We start from the raw sequence: 18,044 nt of genomic DNA on the forward strand, positions 1-18,044 counted from the left end.
TATACTATATATTATAAATATATTTATAAAATTTATTATAAATATATAGTATACTATAGTTTCATAATGTGTGCGTTATGCAACTTACACTAAACTATATCCATATCTGTTTTCTTAAGTTCACTGTGTTTTAATTCTTTAAGAAGTCTTATATTTTTAAAAGCAGATGTCCAGATACAAACTGTAGTGATACATATACATGCACGCCTACCCAACATTAAACTTCAAAAAGGAGTAAAAAAAAAATTCAAGTTCAGTGACAACTGCCCCACCTAATTCCATCTAACAAAGGTGCTATTTTATTGATCACTACAGTAAAGCAATTTTGGCTACATTCTTAAACTGTGGAGGAAAGTATGCTCTTAAATGAAAAAAGTATGCTCTTAACAAATGAAAGTGGTACTCTAATGCTGTCTTCCACAGTGCAATCTGTCCTCACAAAACAGGAGACTCTGAGGCTGACAATGCAAATGGGGCCAGAGAAGAAGCTTTCAGAGAGCAGCTGTTTGATGTTCATGTATTTAAAGAATCAGTGAAATCTCAGCAAAACAGGTTGCTTAAATGAAGGCTTTTTGTAGGTAATAACTTTACAGGAAAAGCAGTATCACCACATTTAAGGTTTTGAATTTTTTTAGAAAATCATGATGCAGCTCTGGTACTACAAATACACTCCATCCCTTTTTCATTTGGGGGTTTTATAGCAAGAGTGACAATGTTAAATTGATCATCATCCTTTTTTTCAGGGGATCTGGTAACTCCTGTCCAGATATCCGATTACAACACAGCTTCAAAGACACAGTAAAATAAGCATTTAGGCTTTTTAGCTTTTAGGCTGTTTCTGTTTATGGATACAATGGTGATTGTTATCCTTCTCATATGCTACCTGAGCAACAAGGCTGATGATCTGGTGGGGAAGAGGAAATACAGAATTTTGTTCTTTAAGTCTGTGACTAATTTTCTGTCAGTGTGACGTGGACTAACCAGAAAATTACAATATACACAAGGCTCTTCAAAGTACAGCCAAACACATCTAGCTAAAAATATTTTAAACTGCTCACACAGACAAGGAAACACACATTAAATTAACAGCCCCATGAAACAAGGAAATTCCACTCTCTTCTTGCTACTACCACAGCTAGACATTGGACCACAAAGACTAATAGATGGTGGCTGTATGTGTTAAAGCCAAGTAGGGATTTAGCCACCCAACTCTTGAATTTCAAACTAATTTTTTTGGTTTGAACTAATTCTTTTGGCTTTGTAAAATCTCAACCAGTTTATTTTGTGACAGCCAAGATTCAGTACCATAGGGAAAGTGAGCAAACAGAGCTCTCCAATTTGGGGGGCTAATTAACCCATAATCCTTGGTGTTACACTGAGCTGTATTTCCTAAAATGCAGCAGCAACACTAGTGACTTAAATAGGTTACTGGGCTGTTAAATTGCATGTGTTTGGTATTAATACCCACACTTCATTAATTTATTCAGATGTCTATGATAAAACAAGCCCCCTTGACAAAACCAAGACATGTTATAAAAGCACTAGTTCCTTCTCAACTCCCACTTTTAATTCTGTACTTTCACATGCTCTAGATATAGCAAAGGTGAATTTCAAGGTGAAGCGGGTAACGCACTTCGGCATTGTGTATTTTGTCTCCTTAGAAAAAAGCCTCTCAGCACCATGGCCAACATCTTCCTCAGTCCCCTGGAATACCAATTTCCCCAACGCTTCCTACAGAAAAGGCAAGACACTCTTGTAATTGTACCAGAACGTAATTCTTTTATATCTATTGCAGGGGCAGCAACAGAGAGATCATCTCTTTAATGGAAGTTAATGTATTATTTTAAGACACAAGCCTGATTCCATTTATTCCAAGGCCTACTTTACAGGCTCTGACATTGTCAAGGGGCTATGTTCTCACTATATAATACTAGTTAGTATAGGAGGGAGTGGGAAACATTTCTCTTTTGGTCTTGACATAATGATGTGTAAAAAGCTATGATTCAAAGAGGTTTGAAACAGGTAAGCCTCAGCTGCATCTGAAAAAGCCACATTCTAAGGTGACCTAATGCCTCAGGTGCTGACAGATGGGTCTTATGAGTTTGGTTAAAGACACCGTGAAACACCCTGACAAAAAAATAAAAAGAACTTGCAAGAATGTGGTATCATAATAATGCTAAAGGGAAGCAGTTACTTAGTCTAATGCACCATTCTGGGATCCTAGGAGTCTGGGGATCCACAGGTCTCCAAAAAGGTAAAGAAACCATGTCCTGACACAAGCCTATTCTGGAACACATTGTTATATATACACTCTATATATTAATGGAGTGGAAAAGAGATGAGAGTTCCCAGCTGTCAACTGTCTCTAAAAATTCAGGTCTATATGACTGAAAGGGGCCTGTTTTCAAGAGATATGTCAGATGGCATGGACTTTCACAACCACCCATCTATAGAGACCTTGATACAAGATGATGAAAACCTCATAATAGGAGATGATTTGGTGAGATTCCCCATTATTTTGGGCTAAAATTACTTCTTTTGAACTTGAAGAAAAATTTCAGGTTAAGCTATGGTGGTACTCAGTTACAAGAATGAACTAGAGCTCGATTCAAACACAGCTTTTCCTGTTCACTTTTTACTTCTGCCAAAATTTAACAATCACATGTTATTGCCCTGGCTCTTTAGTATTACTACCAATAGAAAAAGTATATAAATGTGAATTATTTTTAAAATCGCTCACAACTGTTAGAAAAACCTGAGAACTGAGTGGATGCAGCAATAGAAATTGTCACTTTTTTCTTGTTGACACAAACCATTACAACACGGCATACAAAATTAACATGTAACATGAGCTAGTTGGTTGAGAAAACAATGCCACTATTGTAGATGCTCATAATAGTAGCATTCCCTGCACATTTTCTCATGGTCATTGCTATGATTCTCACACAAGCTCATTACACTCAGGTGCATTCATGTAAATGACACTTAGAATCTGAAAGCACCAGAAGCATTTGTAATGGCCAGACATAACAGGACTCCCAACATACCTCATACACCTCAGCTGATGTTACAGGCAGGATTTTGGCAATCTGAAAACAGAGCTAAGACTAACAAATACATATAACGCCTCCACAAACAACCTGCTTTATATTCTATCCTACAGAATTATTTTACTTCAAGGATAAGTTCAACTTACACATAGCTATGAAACTCACAGTTATGTTCAACCAGTTCAATTCACACGTAGCTATGAAAAATTCATTAATCAGACATAACAGTCGCAATCTAGTTCTCTTAGACTGGGAACCAGAGTTACATGTCAAGTTCTATTTGGAAGTGTTTTCCCATGTCACCACATGTCTCAGTATCTCCACTTGTAACACAGAGATAACATCTCTCTCTCTCTCTCTCTCAGTACGGGTAAGGAGAATATGCAATTTGGAAATGAGTAGGGATGTTTGGGATCAGTTTTAAATCCTGAATGACTGTCTGGCTCATTGTTTGTTTTACAAACCCAAAACAGACAGCAGATGCTTTTGCAATTCCAGGGATGTGATGGGACTTGGGGACTGCAAAGAGAGTTGTCTTTCACAAGATTGTTGACAAAGCTACAAAGTGAAATCTAAACCAGCTCATCCATCAGTCATAACTTTGAGTGACAAATCAACATTTCACTGGACAGAACAGCATCAATAATCTAATCTGAGAAGCAGTTAAAACCACAAAGCAGCACATAAAGTAGGAGCTTGATTCTCACAAAATAAAGCTGAGACACCCAGGAACATATTGAAAAGAACCGGTAAGATAAGAGCCCATCAGACCCTCTCAATTATTGCAGTACCACCAAACAAAAACAGTCTAATTCTCAGTTCTTGTCCAAGGCATATGTGTTGAAACATATAGTGCACTCTTTGCTCAGCATAGCACATTACAGCATACACAATCTCTCATTTCCCACACCAGTCATTAATGCAGCCATTTCACTAATACTGAATCTGAAATGAGGACTTCCACTTACGAAAAGTCCCCACAGATCAGAAATATTTATGATGGCATTTATGCTCAAAGCTTCATTTTGCCTCATAAAAGCAAGGGTTTATTTGGCTTCCTAACTCTGCATAGAAAGAACAAGTATATTCAAAATTAGCTAAATGTGGTTTTAAATGGCTAAGTACTGAGAGAGATTCTTCATTCCCACTGGACAGAGAAAGAAGTTAAAGGAGTTCATGTTTATGATGCCAAACACAACCACTGTGGTTTTTTTGGTTTGTTGTTGGGCTGGGGGGGGGGGTGTTGTTTTTTGTTTTGTTTTGCTTTTGTGGGGGCGGGGCTACATAAAACAGTAGTACAGCTGTGAAACTTCAAGCACCATTACAGTTTTTAAAAAGCAGCTTTTCCTCCAAAAGCTAAGGCTTCAAATATCCTGCCATGCATTCCTTCCTGAAGACAACAAACAAACAAACAAACAAACAAACAAACAAACAAACCATTACCCAGTTGAGATCCTGAACTTAGGATTTTATTGCAATTCTTCATGACTGGATCTGGCCTGTGGAGCCCTACCATCTGCCCCATGGTCCTGCCTATTGATCTCAGACCAGCTCCACACCCTGCATGCAAGATGTGGAGCTGGAGTGTGTACCTTTTGTTAGAGACATCTCTGCACGCTGCAGCTGCACAGGACTGGTCTGTGGGCCTCATCTAGCCCACAGACCAGCTCCATGCCCCTCATCTGGCCTGTACAGCTTGATGAATTTGGTACCAAGCATTCCAGCAGAAAAGAAGTTTAAGAAACAAAGACAGACCTCCCTCCCACCACCATTTTTTACCTGTTCCAAAATTCCCAAAGTAGCCAAGGTCAAAATCCTACTTCTCAACAAATTGGATGACTCGGGCTTTATCTATTTGTTATAAATAAAATGTATGAGTTATATGTAAATAAAAAATATACACGTTAAAAAAAGTTTGTAGTCCTTACCACTGCAAAATGGAATTTTCTGGATGTAAACCAAGTTAGTGCCATTTTTCCAAATGCAAACTGATAAAAGTAACTATGACACAAGCACTATGACCATTCATCCATCCCTCAGGTTCTCGAGTTCTGAAGTCTACTATTCTGCATATTTACACTTCAAAATATAGTCTGTGGTAAAATACTAATTTCTCACAGATATCTGATGTGGACTGAACTCAATCTTTCCCGATCCTTAATCTACTGTGGCTCTGGAATGCTTTAGAAAAAAGTGAAGCAATACAGAGTATCAAATTCTGTGCTGACTTAGTAAAAGAAAAAAAAAGTCTCCAGGTTATAATATATTGAATGTTATATTGCTATTCACTTACCTTCTTCTCCTCTGTTGTATCACCACTAACATAAGACAGCTTTCGGCGGACGTAAAAGAGCATATCATCTTGCCTGGGGGCCAGTTTTTCCATAAAATAAGTAGAAAACATCCAAGTCCAAAACACAATGCGGTCATCTTTGAAAAATCCTAAAAGGGAGGAGATGGAAAATTAAGACTTGTGGAAGCCATCAAGCTGCATTTGCATATGCTAAGTACTATATGCAGCAATGGTTCTGAATGTTGTGGGACAAACCTGTCTTTAGTGAAGTGTTAGTTATGTGCTATAAGATAATATAGCCCAACTCATGTGGCATAACTTGTCATTCATAGTATATTTAAGGCCAGATCCTCAGCTGGTGTAAGTTACCATAGTTCTCATGATAAGAGCTGTACTGCTTCACCACAGCTGAAGATCTGTCCTTTAACATTTATCTCTATTTGTTCAGCTCCTCAGGCTAGGTCATGGGAAATGACTGAGCCAAGGCACCAAGCTAGAAGACATTAGAGAAGTGAGAGAGCTAATTTCAATGTCAGTAACACCATCATCTGCTGGAATTAATTACTTAAATCTATCAACTGGCAAGAAGCTTACTGTTGGCAGTCTGGGGAGCACTGCAGAAAGTGAATAATTGTGTTGTCTTTCTTTGATCAAATCCCATTACTAAGAACGTATCTTGAAAGGTCCACCTCAGTGCATCCTGTATTTGACAAGGAACCAGTTTGAATTTTTAATGGGAACATAACCTACCTTCCCAAAATTCATAAAAGTTTAAAATTAAATTGAGAAACAAGTTAGAGACAGGAGAAAAACAGAAGTTGGGATAATAAAACCTAGGTGAAGGTGGAAACAAGAACTGTGCATGCTACCAGCAACAATGTAAGTCTTCATTGCTCAGCTCTCAAGGTGAGTTTAAATTTTGTGAAACTCTCTACATCAGGCTCAGGCAATTATTTCAGCTGGAAGGCTGCTTAATGTATTTTCATAGATTTCACAGACATTAGGGCTGGAAGGGACCTCAGAAGATCATAAAGTCCAGCTCCCTGCCCAAGGGGCAGGAAATCAGCTGGGGTCATAGGATCCCAGCAAGATAAGCATCCAATTTACTCTTGAAGGTGTTCACAGTAGGTGCTTGAACCACCTCCGACGGCAGGCTGTTCCAGACCTTGGGGGCTCGGAGAGTAAAGAAATTCTTCCTTATGTCCAGCCTGAAATGGTCTTGCAGTAGTTTATGACCATTCGACCTTGTCATCCCTTGGGGCACTCTGGCAAACAAACATTCCCCCAGGTACTGGCAGTCACCCCGATAAACTTATAGGTGGCCATTAGATCGCACCTGAGCCTGCGCTTTTCCAGGCTAAAGAGCCCCATGGCTCTCAGCCTGTCATCATAAAGGTCCGTTTTCCTGACCTCTGATCACGCGCATGGCTCTTCTCTGGACTCCCTCAAGCTTCTCCATATCCTTTTTGAATTGTGGAGCCCAAAACTGGATGCAGTACTCCAGCTGCAGCCTCACCAAGGCCGAGTACAAGGGGAGAATGACGTCCTGGGATTTGCTTGAGAAGCATCTATGGATGCAAGCCAGCATTTTGGTCACTCTACTGGTGTGGTGTCAAGGACTGCAAGGGTAGCCCCACCCATTAACAGGTGTCTCACCCCCCTGGTTGCCCTACCCTCTAACCCTTGGCCTTTGCCATGGGAAGTCCTTCCCCTTGTCCCCTGAAGTACTCCTTTTGGTGGAAGAAGGGGAAGTGGCCACCTTGGAACCAGAAAACAACCAAATCATACATTAAAAGTCAAACATCTACTACATGCAGTCCTCGGACTTACAACACAACTGGTTCCTGAAAACCGAGTCTTACATTGAAATGTTGCAACTCAGAACCAATTTTCCCATAGGAAACAATGTTATAAATGGGGGATTGGCTCCCAAACCAAGGCCTGATACCCTATTTTCACCAAAAAAAACTAACCCAGAATTTTGTATTCAATCAATTATAAATGAGTAATACAGCTGCATTAATGTATTTATACTGTAAATAGCAATCATAGCGATTTGGAAGGACTTCTTTGAGGTGACTTTGCTGGACTTTCTGAAGGGTTCTTGGCTGGAGTCTTCTCAGGAGTCTTGGCTGCAGGCTTTTCTGGAGCCTTGGCTGCTTTCTTAAAAAGAAGTATCCAAGGAAGTTTGGACAGACATTCTCCAGGGAGATGGGCAACACAGGAAAAAACTTATTCACTGGCACGGGATCAGATCAAGCATAGTAAAGACAAAACTGATGCCAAAAAGTCAAAACAGGGTGTGAATTTATAGAAGTCATATTTTTAGTTATAACATTTCATAAGTTAAAGATTACCTGTATAACATATTTTAAATTTTATTTCAGAAGATATTTTTGTCATGATTTGTGTTCGTATAGAGTATACGGAGGTGATTGCATAATAGCTCAAAAATAAACTCTTACTCTTGTACGTTGTGTGGGGTGTGGCTGGGGGCAGGTGGGTGTGTATATATGATGCGGTGTAGGTATATGTGGGGTTTCTGAAGCAGTGTGGCTGTGTGTGGTGGGAGGTTATGGGGACCCCCCCCCCCCCCCCCCACACACACACACACACACACACACACACACACACTACCCCTCCATGGCACAGAGCTCCCACTACTGGGAGCAGCAGAGGTGGCAGGGCCTCAGGGTGCTTGGGGCCTGCACAGGTGTTGCCACCTGGCAGCGCATAGCCCCAGCCAGTTCCAAGAGCTGCATATGGCAGCAAGGAGTGAAGCCAGGCCAGCGTACTTCTACCATGTGGGGCTCCCTGTGCTACATGCGTAGCTCCCAGCACTCACGCACCACCAGGGCAGAAACCCCATGCAATGAAGCCAGCTGCCTCTCCTCCCTGCTGCCATGTCCAGGTCCCAGGACTCTACCAGAAGTGGAGGGAAGCCCCACCTCCTGCTTCCTGGAGAAGTCCCAGAAGCTGCACATGGCAGTGGGAAGCAAGGAAGGCAGCTGGCTTCATCACACAGGGATTTCCCCCTGTGGTGCACAAGTGCCCAAAGCTGCATGTGAGTCATGGGAAGCCCTGTGTGGTGGAGGTGGGGTGGGCTAGCCTGGCTCCACTCCTTGCCACCACATGCAGCTCCCAGAACTGGCTGGGGCCATGCGCCACCAGCAGTGCCTGCCCGAGCCAAAAGCACCCTGAAGACTCACTGCCTGCTGCTGCTGCCCCTGGGGGCAGTGGCTGTGTGCCATGGGGTAGTGTGTGGAAGGGGGCACTCCCCCACCCTCCCTCACACCCACAACCTGCTCACCCAAGCTCCTTGTCCTCACTGCCCCCCTGGCCAGCTGCCCAGTGCTGCTCCCCCTCCCTGCTACTACCCTACCTTGTGCCCAGAATAAGCACTACAGCAGAGAAAGCACCAGGAGCTGCTGGAGGCTAGGGAAGCTAAGCAAGTCCCCCAGTGGCCGCAGCAGGGGCCCTGCCCAGAAGCTATACATGCTGGCTGGGCCAGGCCCTTCCATGCACAAGGATGGGAAAGATGTGCAGGCTCAGCAGGGTACAGTCAATTAGTGGGCACTCATGGGCTGGATGAAATTCCCTGCAGGGCTGGATCCAGCCTGTAGGCCATATTTTGCCCACCCCTGCTCTACATAGTTCAGTTCAAAATTAGACAACAGTAGCCTTTGCAGGGCACCCTCTCCAGCCCAACCACAACTATGCAGTAGGAATCTGTGTGACCCAAGACATGGCTGGAGAGAAACAGAAACAGATACTGCATCCTCTTGCATGGTGAAAGATGAAAGTTTGGCAGTTGGGAGAATCATGGTTTCAAATCACTGTCCATTTCTACAATTATGTGGCCAACATCCAGCTTTTATAATCCTCTGGGATGAAAGACACTATATATGCTTTATTGTGAAGAACCAAAACCTTGACGTGTATGGGATGGCATAGGAGGAGGGGGACTTAGGGGAATGGGGCCTGAGAGGGAAAGAAGGGAGAAGGAATGAAAGAGTATGGCTCACTTCCCCAATAGTAGTATCTTAAGACAAGACAGCTTTTCCCAACCATTTTTCGCCCCATGGCACACTTACCTAAATAAAAGAGCACTGTGGCACACTGGATACGGAGTGGCGGAGAGCTTGGCACACAGCCAGCCAGACACTGATGGGGAGGGGTGACAGAGTCAGACAGACAGCATTTTGGGCTGGAGCCACACCCCCTGCCTGGCTGAAGCCACGCTTCCCATCTGTGTCTGCAGCAGCAGGCAGCGGGGGTAGGGGTGTGGCTCCAGCCCAAAATGCCCCAGCACCCCAGGTAGGCAATGCTGAGCTAAGACACACTGATTTATATGAACCAGCATTCTTATCCATCGTAAAGTGAAGCATATTTATGATAACTGAATTAAGTTTCGGAGGAGTTTTTGGTCAACTGCAAAGAAAACTAACATTTCAAGTAACAGGTGATTTTTCTTGGAGTACCTATCACCAATGCTTCATAAAACAGTATTAATCAATCTTTTAATCCATAAGTGTAATTCAGTATATTTTCGTACCTCATATATATATGCATTTCATATTTACAGGGCCAAACTTCCTTCCAGGCTTAATAATACAGAAGACCCAAAATTAGGTCTTTAATTGGAGAAAATAGAAAATTCAAGAGTGCTTAGATTTTAATTTCAAACTAAGTCCAAGAGCCATACTTCAAACAAAATGAAATTCACTGTAGGACCATGCAGAAAATGCATTAAATATCATCAATAAGAATGACATTTGAGGTTATATCTACTGTTTATTACATTTGAACATTCTTATTAATGAAAAAAGTCTGAGAAAGAAGCTGGAAGTTTTTGGTGTAGGCTAATTCTGGCTATATTCCAGCACATTTTAAAATTCTGCGAAAACCTATAATTGTTTTATCCATTTCAGTAATTGCATCAACTACTCAAGTGAGTAAAGGTAACAACACCTGGCCTTAAATAAAATTTGTTGAGCATTTAGTAACAAGTAGGAAAAAAATGTACATGTTCACACTGATTCATTAAATGTCCCCCAGGAACCTGAACTTATTAAAATACCCTTGCTTTTGAGTGCTTAATTTCAAACTTAATACCATGTACAATATTAAAGGGGCTAGGAGGCAGGAAAAGGATTTAGATTCTCTAGCATTTATGGTAAGAAGGATTAAAAAAAAAAAAAAAATGAAGTAATCTTTTAAGTTATTAACATTAGAAATTATTTAAGCTTTCCTCTAATTTAGTTATCTTTCACTGAAGAAGTTTGTCAAATAAATTTCCAGTTTTAGCCAACAATTTTTACAATTACAAACTCAAAAATATAGGGACATATACATAGGAAAAGTGCAGTAGATGGATTGATGCCTCACCCTCCAGTGTGGGCTAAAAAAACCCGGGACCAAACTCCCTGCACTACCTCCCCCCTCCCATTTTGAAAACAGCACACAGATGGAGAGGCAGCACAGACACAAGTTACTGAAGCCACTCTGTTTTGCAGCATCTTCATCTGAACCCTTATACAATGAGGGTTCTGATTTTTGTGGGACTGGGCCCTTTTAAAAAGTGTGCTGCAGCCATGCACTTGTTTCGTCATGGCCATACAATGCTTTCAGGGGACATATCAGAAGAAAACTCACTTCTGTCTGCACCCTAAGTGGCATAAGATCCGGTGTATGGTGTGTATTTTGTCCTAATGTTATTCTATACAGTTCTGGACGTAAGCCAGTGCACAATACGTTATATCCCATTTGAAGATCAGGGTTTTGCACCTCAGGCTATGGAACTTGTGACCACTTTAAAAAGGGAAGAGGGAACCTCTGCTTGGAAATGCCCATCCACTGTAACTATTACCTCTCGTTGCTCTAGTAATACTGAACAAAATGGAGTTAATACTGCAAGAGTTTTGCTACACTTGCATTGCTACAGAAGCACGGAATGTAACAGCTTGTATCAGTATCATTGGACAGTGATACCATTGCTACATCTGCCTAATACCCAGTTTATTCCCAGCTGCAGCTGTGAAATTCTAAGCAGCCATTGTGTGCAACCCAGTGATAACATTCAGTCCTGTGACATTTGTGGCACATTTCTATACAGCTACCAACATATATTGAATGAGAATAAGCTCTCAGTTATTGAAAAATCACTAGCATGTACACAAAAGATGCAAAGAGGAACCTGGGTGTGGCATGCTGCAATGGGGCTCCTACTCCATTACTGAAGAAGCAAGCCAGGGAGAAACCAGCCAGCTCAGGTACCCTGGAGGAAATGGTAGGAATAGACAGCCCTTTTCAAGAAAAATGGCTGCTTGCCCCAGATACAGGGAAGCCCAATCCAGACTGTGATTGCCAGGGCTAGTGGGGAGGTGACCCAGGGGAGTGTGGCTATAAACTTTGTAAGGCCAAGACCACAGCTAAGGCCTCACATGGACTCTGACCTGCCAGCACAAAGGAATGCTAGATTACAGAGGTCTGAAAAGAAGCTGTGGCACTAGGCACCAAAGCTAAATTATTCTAGTTATACATGTATATTCATTCTCATTGTGGTGACAGAGCCAGGCTGGGGAAGCATTTTAGCCTAAAAGCATTTTTGCTTGTACCTGTGGACTGCAGGACTGGCTTGTGGCTACGGGGGAGGAGGTGGTCATGGGTAGGATGCCCACAAGGCACACCCTACTGTCAGAGAGACTGGAGATGAAACCTAGTGGAGAAGGCCAAGGCCTGAGAGCCAAGGTCTCAGACAGCGGACCAGGGCTGAGCGAGAGAAAAAGGCAGCCAAGGCTGGGACGACAAACCAGCCGGTGCTTGTAAGCCTGAAGGAGTGTTCCTTTAAAGGGGGAAATCACATCGGGGGCACCCAGGCCCTAGGCATGAGGGTGCCAAGGAATGAGCCAGCAACCAAAGGAAACAGGGTGCTACTTCCGGCCCCATGGACTACCTTCTAAAGAGAGACAAACAGTAACAAAGGTATGGCAGGCAGGAGACTGGGGGTGAGGCCAGGCCACAGCCAGCCAGCAGGTGGGTTGAACCCCAGGGGCACTAGGTACCACCATGGCAAACCCTTGAGACCTGTTACAGAAGCAAGAAAATTGCCGGAAACACTCTGTAGAGGGATCAGGCTGGGCCAGAGACGGATTTAACCATAAGTCTATCACATCTCATCACATCACTCTTGATCACCTCTGCCAAGCAGAAGCAGCCTTTGCTTTCCTCAGTGCAGTAACGCTGCAGTGAAACTGCCCTTATATTCAGCCACAATGGGACTTCTCAGGAAAATAGGGCAATGCACACAGGCATGAGGTATTCATTTCAAAACCTCTTACCAGACACCAGGGCAGATACTCTGTTTTGCCTGAGCTGAGCATACAGCAGGGATGGAGGAGAAGGGGAGCAAGAACAAGTTTGTGAGTGAGAGAATGGGGGCAGAATGGTCTGTAATTCACCTTTCTGTTTCCCCATTGACAGAGCTGCCCTGGGTGCAGCGTAATTAGGAGCACAGCCTGAGAGTTTTTCTAACTAACATGGCTTTACTGGCTCCCAAAGACTACAGCTATACTATAACCCAGAGTCCTTGATCAAGGGCTGAGAGGGGGACTGAGAGGGAATTGGTCTTCAGAGTCTACTACAAAGATTTTTTGCAATCAGATTTTTTTCTTTATTTTTCCTGCTTTTAAGGTTTCACGTTAATCCAGAAACAAACAGATTCTTTCAAGTGCATCTGCAGCTCATTACATCTCCACTGTTTTGACAAAAGCAACAACAGTTTATGGGGTTACTGTTAGTTTACAGTCCTCAAGCACCTCTAATGATGTTGCCAACTCATTACCAATCACGGGGTGGGGGGGGGGTGCGCACAACTCATCACCATCACAGGTGGGTGGATGGGTCAGGGAGGGCAGGGGGTGATAAGCAACTCCACTGGGAAGGACTGACCATAAACTCATTAAACACAGTTGCTGCTCTTCCTGTATAAAAATCACTGGCGAAAAAAACTTGGCTTTAAGAAGAGCAGTACTAAGGTGGAATTAGATCTTAGAGGCAAAAGAACCAAATTCTGGGCAATTGTACACCCATAAAACTCTGCCTAAGAGCTTACTAGATATACTCTTCTCCTAACAAATTCTGTTCCTAACTGAAGAAAATAAAATTAAGATTTCAGATTGTAAATGTTAATAAACTATCAGTTAATCATATAAATTATGAGAACTGTGTAATGAATAACTCCTACTTATAGCAGTTTATTATTATTATGATTCATTTGCATACATTTTATTCTCATTATAGACAAGGTTTATGTCAGCTGATAGGCAGTAAATGCATTTTTACCTAGTATGAACTTTTTTTTTTAATTAAGTATTGATTCTGGAAAATTAGCTGCAGATATATAACAATAAGTTAGACTATTTTTTAAAAATGAAAATAATACTGTCCAAAACCAAAGTACAAAAGAAAAAAAAAAAGCAGTGTCAGAATACATTCTTTTGCTTTAAAAGTAACATTAAAAAGACGGATTTCTTATATAGCAGATAACCATTAGTTCAATTGTATCACAGCTCCTAGAGTGCAATAAAAATTTAACTCTGGTCCAGTAAGTTGAGTGAGGGGCAGAGCAGGGTCTTCTCTAGGCTTAATCTACAATTCTGAAATAAGCTACTACAAACTATGTAACAGCAAGTCATTTAGATCCATCTCTTCTTCAGTTTCATCATCTGTAAGTAGTAAATTTAGCACTTCAATTGAACAGAGTGCTTGGAGACTAATTAAACTTGCCCAAAAAGTTCCTTAAAATCCTAGCTGGGCAAAACACACAGGCTGTTGATACTCCACAGCCTGACCCTTTAAGATCAAGTATACCCTATCAACCTCTCAAAACATACTAATAAAGTGTGTACTAATAAAGGCTGAGTCACCAACACTTTTCTTTTATTCCTATAGTTAATGTAATAGAGTTGAGAAAAAAATTCACATCAAATAAAAGGTTCACCAGACTGAAAGGGTGAGAAACTGACTTGGGTGGAACAATTGTCTCTACAGTTGGGACACCATATTTACCCAACTGCCAGTAAATGATAGCTGATTTCCAATGTGTGTCATCTTCCCCAGCATAACTAATTGGTGTCTGATAGTTAAAGCTCCATTTTTACAGCTGTCTGACTCCAATTCCCTCTCTAGAATCAATATGAAATTTTCAGACCATACCTTAAAGTTTAATGCTTCTGTCAACACTAGATAATTGACCTGCTGGTTTGAAACACAGCATGAGCCAGTGCCCCATCACTATTGCTGACATTAAGATGACTCTAAGGGGCATCCCTTTCATGGAAAGGATATGTTCTAGGGCTGTTAAAATTTAAAAAAGGATCACATTTAAATTGTAAAATTAAAAAAAAATTGTTGCAATTAACTGCAATTTTAAAATTGCAGTTAAACAATAATGGAATCCCAATTTATAATAAATATTTTGGGGTGTACACACACACACACACACTAGACAGTCCTCAAGGACCTGGCCCTCAAACCCTTGTCCCCCATACGCTTACCTGCATCCAGCTGCTCAGTCAATCAGGTTGTTTGCTTTCCTGCTTTGGCAGGGAGTTTAAAATCCCTGCCCAGAATGGAGCAGGTAAGTACCCCCTACCCTATACACTCTGGCAAAACAGTGCCTAATGGTACCAACAAATTTGGACGAAGAGCACATCATCTCCATCTATTGTCAAGTGTTTGCTCCACAAAGACAGTCTATGTCACCAGGAAATGTCAGTGGCTTCCCCATGGTTGCTTTCAATCATTAACATGGATTTTGCAGCAGTGGACTTCACCTGAAGGTCAGCATTCAATAAAAGTTGTTTAATAAACTTTATTTATTATGGTTTCATTAAGAAATCTAAGTGGTGAGCTTTACTTAAAAGTTGTTGTTTAATAAGTAGTGAGCTTTACTTTCTTAAAACAGCTGAAGAGCAGCTCGTCTGCTGCAGTTCAATAGTAATCAGCTCCATGGCAGGCTCCCTCAGTCAGAGGTGGGAGAGCCCACCCTGAAAAATGCCTGAAATTGGCTTCAGCAAGCCTGCAGGGAACCTGTGTGACCCTCCCCCACCAGAGCCTGAATTAACAGTGGTCCCTAACTATCACCCACTTGATCTAGATCTGTACCAGATGCAAGAAGAGTTGTGAGTTTTAAATGAGTGAAGCATCATTTGAAAGTGTAAAAGCAGTACACTGTAGTGTGAAGTGGAGACCAACACTTCCTAGCTTCCCCTCCCATCTCATTATTAAGATAATAAATAACCTCAGGTCTCATTCAGTCTAGGAAAACAAAGACAATCCATAGAAAAGAAAATACTGGACAAAGCCTGTTTCTGAAATACTGCAAACTTTGTGATGCTTAATGTCAAATGAAAATTTCCAGAGCTAGATAAAAATCATAAAATAATTTTTGCAACATAGCCTAAAAGCTATGGGATATCCTGATAAATAGCTCTGATAAGGCAAAATGAACTTCATAAAAAAATCTCAGAAACAGGAATGATAGGACTCAGTGACAGAGAATGAAGTTTGGTTCTCCTCCAGCTGTCATTTAATAAAATAAATTTCTTCCAGTTCAGTGTTGATGTTAGCAATAACTTTGTCACAGGGGTTTTGCACAAAGGAAGTCAGAGTTATGAAATGAGAAAGAGTACTTTTATTTTAAATTGATATCTATGCCCCTCATTAGTGTGCAGTCTATTAAACAGGAGAGACATGAGATTCCAATTTCAAAAGCAATTTGATCAAAAGCAGTCAAGACTGTAACCCAAGACTGACAGCAACTAATTTTTCATAAAATAGATTTTTTTAAAACTACTTTACCTTTTATCGTGAGCTTTAATGAATCCTAATCATATATGTTTCTATTTTTATTGATTGAAATAAATATCTAAGCTTCTAATGGCTTCAACAGGCTATAGGCAGTATTACCAGTTATTCATTCTTTTTACTACTAAACATTACATGAGCATGAGGGAACTTAGCACCTGGCAGGGTCATTTCCTTTAGTGTCCCTTTGTACCCATATCCTCAGAGTTGAAAACACCATTAAATATACAAGTATGCTTCATTGTCACAGTATAGAAAACAAAGATATTTGAACAAAAAAGCAACAAGTAGTAAGAAAGTCTATTTAACTCAGTGGTCTGTCTCTAACAATGGCCAGTCAGGTGCCTTATAGCTACAAGAATTTTGCAGCAAGTGGATGCAATACAACCAGCCCCGTCATCCTTCATCTTAATACTCAGAGAGCATCAATTCTAAAGCATGCTTATTTCCCTTTCAGAAACTTTTAGTAGCATTACCCATTTTAATTCTGGATATTCTTGCTGTCAGTATGTATAATAAGTTTCCAAGAAAAATTTGGTTAAGTCCTCATTAATTAAATTATGAGGCTTGATTTTTTTCTTTAAAGAGAAAGTTGCATAGACAGGAATAATGCACATCTGCTCTGCTCAGAGGATAAATAAAAGAGGAAAATGTGGTGCAAATGGTTTCAAGGGTCATGTGTATTAGAGCTGTGTGACGCTTCAGTAGCCAATTTGATTCTGAGGACATTCAGCCCGATTCAGTGGCCAAATCTCCAAATAGAATCAGGAGACCAATTAAAAGGTCCGAAGCAAAATCGGAAGCCTCCAAATTGATTCGGAAAAGATTCGACACTGCTTTGGAGATTTGGTCATAGTCTAAACAGGCAGCGGTGCTCACCACACTGGACACAGCTGCCTCTAGCTGGTAAAGTCTGTTGTGATATACAGAGAGGGGAAAAAGAAGAGCGTGGGGGAAAGAAGGGGCTGGGACAAGCTGCCCAGCTGGGGCAGGGAAGCACGGGATGCAGGCACAGCAGCACTGAGAACAGGGGCTATGCCATGCTGCCTCTCGCCCCCGAGCGAGCCATCCCTGCATTGCACCCAAACAGGTTAGGCATAGCCTGCAGCTTGCCCAGCTGAGGCAGGAGGGTGAGGAATGCAGGTGCTGTCACCACTTGGCCAGCAGGGGTGGGGAAAAGAGTGCGGGAAGTGGGCATGGCAGTGCTGGAAGCAGGGGCTATGTTCTGCTGCCACTTGCCCACCTGGGGCAGGGAGGGCACGATGCAGGCATGGCTCACTCCAGGCAGAAGGCAGTAAGTGGCAGCAAGGTATAGCTTCCACTTCCAGGGAATGGTCTTGCACATGTCTACGATATATATGCAGCACCCTGCCTGTTAAAAAAACAACATCTGAGAAACAAAGTTAGCTGTGTTAGTCTGAAGTCAAGCAGAAGGCAGGATAGATCTGTATCTTACAGATTAACTAAAATTAGACACATATAGCATAAGCTTTCATGAACTGGAGTTCAATTCATCAGATGCTGGGAAAGCAGTCAAGCACCTAAAAGATTTTCTTCTAGCCTTCTCAACAAAGCCAGCAATGCACTGAAATTGTCCATAACAGAAAAGGGTAATAATTTTTAAAGTACCTAGAGGGGTTATTTTAGGAATAGCAAAGACCATTTTCAATATCCTAACAGCACTTAGGGCCTTAAGTCTCCATGCAAGCCAGTGGGAAATAAGCGTCTAAATTTTCTTTTGAAAACGACACTTAGGGACTTTTGAAAAGTTTCCTCAATATTTCGCTCTGCCTCATTCCTTAGGCTTGTGATCATTGTTTAAAACAAAAACC

The 18,044-nt window shown here is 41.6% G+C and overlaps 1 protein-coding gene across 3 annotated transcripts in view; it reads right to left on the minus strand.

Moving 5' to 3' along the window:
* KIAA0930 (KIAA0930 ortholog) overlaps positions 1-18,044 on the minus strand; it is a 126,905-nt gene that overhangs the window by 53,921 nt on the left and 54,940 nt on the right. For all 3 annotated transcript variants that reach the window (XM_090043797.1, XM_090043798.1, XM_090043795.1), the window contains exon 2: positions 5,344-5,492. In XM_090043797.1, the coding sequence (XP_089899923.1) occupies positions 5,344-5,492 (149 nt within the window). The remainder of the gene's footprint in view (positions 1-5,343; positions 5,493-18,044) is intronic.

This window comes from Crocodylus siamensis, chromosome 4, assembly GCF_052110815.1.
Source record: "Crocodylus siamensis isolate JL-2025a chromosome 4, ASM5211081v1, whole genome shotgun sequence".
NCBI lineage: Eukaryota > Metazoa > Chordata > Crocodylia > Crocodylidae > Crocodylus > Crocodylus siamensis.